Source organism: Solenopsis invicta, chromosome 12, assembly GCF_016802725.1.
Source record: "Solenopsis invicta isolate M01_SB chromosome 12, UNIL_Sinv_3.0, whole genome shotgun sequence".
Taxonomy (NCBI): Eukaryota; Metazoa; Arthropoda; class Insecta; order Hymenoptera; family Formicidae; genus Solenopsis; species Solenopsis invicta.
The window spans coordinates 19,404,506-19,412,931 of record NC_052675.1 but is presented as its reverse complement, the minus strand read 5'-3'; the positions used below and the strand labels follow the sequence as shown (position 1 = coordinate 19,412,931).

The window sequence follows — 8,426 nt, the reverse complement described above, 5'->3', positions numbered from 1 at the left end:
GTAAATTGCTTTGGTACGTTACACAAGATTCAGATTGTGATAAACGGCGACAGTAGATCTTTTTTTCTTCCTAAGCAACGGGGAGAGCAAGTCTCAGACTTTTTTTTTCAATGGGGAATTTTTCTTTGCATCCGCGTCCTGAAATTCACGCGTCTATGCGTTTGCGGTCAACGAGGTGTATTATCATCATCGTATAGAGACGCGATGAAGAAAGAACGTTAGCCGCGCGCGCGCGTGCACGCGGCCACGCGTGCATATAAATAGCCGCATATGGCAGCACGCGCGCGCGTGTGTGTATGTGCGTGTGCGTGTGCGCGCGTGTGCGCGCGCGCGAGTAACAATGCGCGCGGTTTTCACGTGCACGCGCGCACCCTCGTACAGCGGGGATATAATGAGAAGACGAGCGGGGAATTAATTGAAGTGGCGATGTAAGAAGCATACTTTCGGACGTGTCTGGCGTCTCGTAATTATTCTCTCTTACGGAACTGCTGCGCTGTAATTAAATTGTTAAATCGCACAGGGGAATGAAAGGCTCGAGTTACTTGTCGCGCTCGTTGCGATGGAACTGTGCAGTTTATCGTGCCGGAGAAATATAGGCTGTCTATATTTTATTACTATCTTTGACGTGTAATTACGTAAAATTATTACAGCATAAAACAATTATTTCCGTGTATTTTAAACCGGCACTTCCGTACCTCGAGAGGCCTTCCGGCATCTATCTATTGAATTTCGATGAATGAAGGCGGCCACGGTGCGGCGCACGCTACTCCCGCGCGTAATCGTTTACGCAAGAGAGACACACTCGACGAAAAGGATGTGCGAAAGGAAGCCGCGGCCACGGTGACGTGGGCATATTTCCCATCCGCACGAGAAAAAGAATACCGAGTCTCCCAGCTCGTTTCCTATCCCCCGCCGCGAACGTGACACGAACATTATACGCACACACGAGCCGCGAGCGAGCGGGAGGAACAACCGCGCGACGGGTGACAACCCCTTCTCGAGAGTTGCGGTCGCGCAGGACTGTTTTGGTTTGATTTTAGCGCATTCCCGCTTATTTAACCGTACCGAGCGTACTCACGCCTTACAGAAAACAATGTCTCATCCAGTGACGTCTGAGTATATCCCGTTGATCGTCGGAACAATGGCTGACAAAGTGACATCGCTACGTCGTTGTCAACGGTCATTGTTTCGCGAACAATTTTATTTCTCTCTCCCTCTCTCTCTCTCTCTCTCTCTCTCTCTCTCCTCTTTCTGACGCGGTTGCGTAATTCTTTTGTAAGCGTGAAATCGATAGGGCAGATAACGACGAAGGAATAAAGTAGCGGCAGTTTTTGTCCGGACTGTCGTAACGGCACCGCGTCCGTACTCTTCGCAAGGGTGCATAATATTGCACATTGGATGCACCTTGCGCGAATGCCGCAACCTGTCGGCAAAATTTGAGTTATTGACGATGGGGTCGCAAAGAATAAGAGTCATTTAACGTTGCAACCGGCATACAAAGCCAAATGGGGAGAGGGGTACGAACGAGGTCATCGATGAAGGGGTTGCGCCTTTGCCAACATGTATTTAGCAGTAAGTATTTTCATCGCAGTTGTTCTTCTCCCTCTCCCAAACACTAATCGACACTTATAAATTTATATTAGCTCTTATATATTATATTAGCACCACCATTAAAAAGTTTTTATCGCGTACGTGTCGAAGAGAGCGTCGAATTCTCGCGAGTATCCGTTGTATCGATCAAACAAGCCTTCGATTTCATCTCGTCAACTCGATACAGATCCAATTTGCCCTCCTTTTCCCCAAGCCATAACGACGTTTCTTTCCGCACGTAAGTCGATTTGGTGTCTCCTTCGCGCAAATTAAATTTCACGCGGCAGGGAAAGATAGTTCATCTCTCCCCGAGGATCGCACGCTCTTCTCTTTCGATATATTTCATTCCACAGCGCGCGCGCGCGCGCGCACACACACACACACACACACACACACACACACACACACACAACCGTCATTAGTTCGATCGTTGTTAAATAAAAAACTTCTTATTAAATCATTCCTATCGCTTCTGAAAGTGCCCGCATGGAAATTAAATGAAACATCGGATGCAAAAGATTGAACGAATTTCGTGGTCTACGTGTATTAAAGGTATATGGGTACCTGTATAAAGTTTCTTCGCGTGTGAGACGCTGCGTGCCACGAATATCATTTTTCTTCCCTTTTTATTCGTCATTATGTAATTTGTATTTCACGCGGCGATCTTGGTCCGCGTCGTCATGGGATGAGAGAGGTATCTTGAATCCCATGGAAACACGATCTTTCTTTCGATACGCTTCGAACTGCGCGCGGTTTCAAGTCGGGAACCAAACGGAGCCATTTGCGTTCGTAGATTTATTACTATTCGATTCCGTAAGGATAATTTGTCAGGTCGTTGTAAAATTAAAAAGCGACAACAGCTTCATTCTAACGCCTTAAGTTCCAAATCGAACGACAATACGTACGCTCTTCGGAAGGCTTTCTTTTGATTAAATAGTTACGCGATCGAAGATCCTTTCACTAATCATTCTATATTCATCGTGAACGAGAGTTTGAGCCGATAGAATTGTATTTCTAGAATCTCATGGGAAAAGAGAATCGTGCGAACCAACGTTGACGTCCCAGTCGAGAGGTCGAAATTAATGGAGAAAAGTCGTAGTTCTCTATTCCAGAATCGGCGATCGTTTCGTGTACCCTAACTCCGGTCGACGATGTATCCTCGATCTTGCGCGTTGGGGTGGCCGGGTGCATCGCGGCCAGGTAAGGGGCAGCTGTCCACCAGGTGCCAGACCACCCCTCCACGCACCTCCACCTTCGGGACGGTGGGGATCCGCCCGGTCCCATTGGATGGCGGCTCGCGCGCGTTGCCACAATACTCTCGCGCTCCGCGACAGAAAACAGTCAGTCGTCCCAGGGCGCTCGACGGGGCACGTAGGCGATCCACGATCTACGTGTTAGATCGCCCCACTCGTCGGCGTGACACGCGGTCTTACTCGCAATTCCCTTCTTCTCTCTCTCTTTCTTTCTCTGTCTTGGGTTTAGGGTTTCCACAGTGTGAACCCGGTGCATCCACCCGCTAGACACGTCGCCGAATGAAACGGCACAGTCGCGTCACAGGACGGGAAAGGATTACGAAATTCACGTTCAATTCTCATCAACTTCTGCATCAGATGTTCTTCGCGCTGATCTTCGTTCAAGAGTAGTTTCACGATTTTGACGATCGAGTGGTGTGAAGGAGAAACGGAGGAAGTAATCTCGTTTTCGCGATCAGTGTCCGAAAGTGCGATCTTCAGTGAGAGCCATCGGAGTTAGGTTCGTTTGTCCTTCTACCGCCTATCTCCATTTGCACACCTGTAGTCGCGGCTTTTCGCGCCTGACTCTCGCGAGAGCAGCACGGCCACATTTATGGGGGTGTCCGGAGAGTGCGCGGTCAAGGGCAGCAAAAGCAGCCACCTCTGTCACTGCTGCAGCCACGTCGGCAGTTCCGGCGCGAGTGTGCAACAGCCGCAGCAACAACAGCAACCCTGCGACCCGTATCACCACCATCACCACCAGCACCACCATCATCACCATCATCATCACCATCACGGCAAGAACGCACCGCTAAGCGCGTCGCCGCAGCACAACAACAGCGGCGACAACAACATCCTGGCACCGTTGCGCAGCAAGATGAAAGTGCTCAAGAAGCTTAAGCGCAAGATGGGTCTAGGTGAGCCACACCTCCGTCACTTCCTCATTGTCTTTGATACTTTCCGGTCACTGCTCGGCCGATCATGCGGCTAATCGATCGATCATGAACGCTGTTCCGCGAGACTTGTCCGATTTTGCCGGTCAACGACATTCGAACAAGCTCCCTTCGCGAAGGATTGATGGAGCAAACTGTATCGAATTTGTAGTTGGATTTACCTCTTTCTGACTTCTCACATTTGCAAGGTCTATTTACAGACCTTAAATTTTAGAATTTGATTGAAAAAAAAATTGACTTTCTCCCCTCTCGCACACACATACACACACGCACACGCTTTCATTGATGTTTTATTGTAGAATATTAGCTAGCATACTCCAAGCTCTTGCCAAAGCGATCTACATTCAAATCGTCGCTGTAAAATTGAATTCATCGAGCGCTTCGATGAATATTGTTGGAACCGAGCGGCGTACTCTCGTCATCGAGGAACAAACCTCTAAATTCTAAAATGGCAATAGAACGAGCGGGGAAACAATTTTGGCTTTTATTCCCTGCGGTTCGTCAGCGGTTTATCGCACCGCGAGTTCAATAATTATTGACAATGCATCTGCTACCTTTAACTTTTCACTGTATATTTCGGGAGAAGTTCAACTACATATTTCCGATACTGTTTAGGGGAGTACTTGCAGCAGTTTAAACTTCAAAAATTAAACTCAAATACTAATTAAAAACTAAAAAAAAATAATACACGTTTTTGTATTGATGAGAGAACTATTTAACTTATGAATAAAACGATACGATTTCGAAGAAGAAAGAAATAAATTAACTCAAAATTTTTTCTTGTACATATTTGTAAAGCAATCAGTTACTAATACGTGATCGACCACCAAGCTGTGCGATACAGTGAAGGTTGATCGAAAAATATTGGCTGGGAAAAGGGGGCTTCGTTTCCTATGATTCTCGATTTTGCTATCGCGCTCGTTTCCATCGTTTTCATCCATTCAGTAAAAGCTCATTTCACAGCGAGCTTGTGGCCCGAGCTGTATTTTGTTGACCGACTTTTCCTTCAATGAACGATCCGCTGGATTCCACGAAGGAGCAAGCGGCATGAGGCAAGAGGCACATTGCTTGCTCCTCCGCTCTCGCTTCCATCATCCCGTAGTGTTCTCATCAGATATCCTTCCTTCGCGATCCAGTCTTTCGCAGATGTGGCATTATCGACGATAGTTTCTCACAAAGTAACTGGAAACTACTTCTCAAACCCTTTGCTTGCGCGACTTTTGTTCTCGATACTCGTTGCGCCCACTCTCTTCTTTAGTTTCTGCATGTTCATCGTTTTGTCATGGAATTCCGAACGCGATAATGGCTGAGACAAAAGTGACGTCCATTGTCGAAGATATTTCCGATTGCTATTTTTGCTTCTGACTTTGATTTTTTAGAAAGAATTCAAAAAGTTTATTTAAACCATAATAGTACATAGAACAACAAATATTTTTAATTAATATTCTTTTAAGCATATTAATAATAATATTCTTAATAATTTATGATTATAGTGTATATGAATGTGTATAAACATCTATAGCATGTTTATTTTTTGTAAATAATTTATGTTTAATTAATAATATTAATATGTATGATAGCGCTTGAGAGCATTAATGTGATACATTTTGTACGCAACATGATTCCAAGAACGGTTTTTGTTTCTACAGTCTCATTGATCTATACATTCCAACGTAATCTGATGGCCGAGATCTTTAAATGCTATTTTCCGCCGGGATTTGTAATATACACTTCTTTACTAAGAGACAAAGCGTCGATTGAAATCGAGGTTAAAGGTTAGTCCAACTCCAAGTTGGAGTTCTCGAGTGGAATGGAGTAAAGTAATGAAAAAGAGTAGTTTTCTTTACGTAATAAATTTTACGTGTCAACGACTTTCCTTCACCGGGAGGTTTCAAGGGACCAACGCAACGCGAGCCCTTTGTGGGAGGGCTTTGAACCGTTGAAGATTTGTGAAAGAAACGGATACGTGTGTTCCTTATAATTTATACTAAAATTGTTTTAAACCAATTCTTGCATTATCTTTTACTATATTAATTAACAATGTAATGACTTTATATATATTATGCTAAGGCTGTGTCTTAATCTTCAAATTTATAATTTTTTTAATCTGATTAGAAAAACTTTTGCAAAGTTTGTAACCACATTTAAGAATGCGGTTACACCTTTCGCTGAATGTAAGATGAATCAATTGAGTAAGAAATGTAAAATGAAATAAGACGCTCTTATCTTTGTCTCTCCTCTTTCTCTTTCCCTTTGTCGTTTAAAGTACACTGGAGCGAACAGCTGACGCAGCCACCTTGAAATTTCAGAGTTGCCTCGTTGGTTGCTTTGCATGCCGTTTGGTTAATTGACAAGTGCATTTGAATATATTCAGCATTTCGCTGGTTATCTATACCTCATCTCGACATACAAGAATTTTACTTTGAGAGAGAAGGGGAGGGAGGAGGTGAGAGAAGAAAAAGAAAAAAAAACTGAGAAGAGAAACACCGGAATAGAACACTTCAGGGGTTTTTTTTGCCGCAATTATCGTTACGGAATAAGCGAAACGAAGAAAGTAAGTCATCTTATCGCTTCTGAGATACCAGTCTTTGCTCTTCCTCCTTCGCCGTCTTTTCTTTTCCCCCGTCTTTTTGCGACTCGGTGAATCACTCGTTTCTCGGTTGCAGAGATTCTCAGCCTCTTTACTTTCTCATCCTCGTCGCGTCTCTTTTTTTTCCTTTCTCTTAATAGCCGCTGTTGAGATGCCTCTTTCCTTCTCACGTCCTTCTTTTGCAACCAGTTTGTCTTACAATTCTGTCTCTTTCTGCCCGTAATCGGGATATATCGTGTTGTTCGATCGTCGACAAGACGAGAAGAAAAATGATTCTTAATTTCAGAGGATTTTTTCCATCCGAACGGTTTCGCGCGATCGAAAAGTACCGATCATGACTGGAACGAGGTTGATTTACCTGTTCGAGGAAAAGGGTCTTTTTCCCCCTTCGATCTGAGTCACTGAGAGCGATTGGTAACGCATTAAATCGCTGGCCGTGACGAAACGTTATTGCAATGCTAATTGCATAATGCTGCGCTCGCGCGTGCATACAAACAATGTACCACCTGCGTTGGATATGATTCAAGGATTCAGAATTTCCCATAAGTTTCACTTTGTCACATCTATTGAGATCTTGATTTTCTGTTATTAACATACTTTCGAATCTGCACAATGAATATTCAAATCTTGATTTATCGATTTATTTAACATTTCAATGAGCGAGCTAATTCAAGTATTTATTTACATCCTTGGAATATAATCTAGAGTCTCGATTGAGAGATTTTCTTTAACTTGTTTACATAATTCAATAAATAAATAATTTATCAAGCACTCACGCACATGTACAGCTCTCTTGAAGCATTCACTAGTCATCTAATCGCGGATCTCTGTCCCAGTATCACCTCAATTACTTGGAAATGAAATTTCTTACGGTTTTCGCGTGTTTCCCGCGAGTCCCTTTTCGGCGCGGGCGAGTTCATCGAATCGTAGACGAAGATTTAGTTCACCAAAGGGCGATCACTGACCGTCCTCACTGACTCGACAACCTCACCCACCCACCCACTTTCCGCTTCGCCGTGTGACGTCAGAGAGCGAGCCGCAGACGGAACCCGTCTTTGTTCCCACAAGCGTTTCGCGAACCGGTTTTGCGGTTCATGATGCCGCGTAGTGTATTCCTGTCAGCTGGCCTGACCGTTTAATCGGGGAATTCTCCGCCTATTTTAAGGGTTCGGCGGACGTGTCCTGAAGAGTTAGTCCTTTCCGAGAAGTGTCCATTCATCCTTCCTTCCTGTTTATTAGCGATAATACCGGCACCCATGTGATAACCGTATCGAAATTCATAACGGTGCATTTATCAATAGGTAAGAGGCTTTATCTCAATAGGCTATCTACGTACATAATACAAGTATAAACACAGACCGCGGAATAGGTTCAGCGAACGTTAAATGAGTCGAAAAACGGAATTATTTTATAAATGTCGCGTGAATCCGCGTGAATGTCAGACACGAGGTCCGCCGAATAAAAGATTGTTGTTAATCAATTTAGATGTCTTGAAAATAAGAATCGTCGTTTCGCTTGGCATAGCGTTTGACGACGTTCTTGTCTCCGCAATTACACCTTCCGCGTTCACGCTGACCGATTCCGTTCTCCGGAAAGATAATTTCGACAGGATATCGTCCGCAACATCCGGCAGGCGATGGCGGCACATCGTGAGCGGAAGCGAGCAGCGTACTCGAGGACGGAAGTCGAGCATCGATAGCACAATGGTGCTGAGAGGAGTTCCGTTTTCCTGGATTGAGTTCTCCCGGGATGGCTTTTTGTCCGAGAGACAAAACCAAGACGTTCCACATTTGAATTCTACACACACACACACACACACACATTTCATCCGAGTGCTCGATAACCGCGGTCTCAGACACATCCGCGGAACGACAGTTCGCCTCCCTCGCCGCTTTGCGGAGGAGATCGTAATCTCGCAACGCGGACATGGAAAGTGGACCTTCGCGGAAGCAAGGTGCGTGAACACCCCACGTGGGCACGCAGCGCGTGCACCGGAAGCGGCCTCATAAGCAGACCCGTGCGCATATCGCGAACTGCTCGGGCTCGGCTGCGTGGAAATTC

The 8,426-nt window shown here is 45.1% G+C and overlaps 1 protein-coding gene across 1 annotated transcript in view; it reads left to right on the top strand.

Annotated features, from left to right (window-relative positions):
- The first annotated feature begins 357 nt into the window (after positions 1-357).
- Positions 358-8,426, top strand: part of LOC105202574 (protein neuralized) — a 31,204-nt gene continuing 23,135 nt past the window's right edge. Inside the window, 1 exon segment of the mRNA XM_011171152.3 lies at positions 358-3,739. Within this exon segment, the coding sequence (XP_011169454.2) occupies positions 3,436-3,739 (304 nt within the window). The 5' untranslated portion in view covers positions 358-3,435.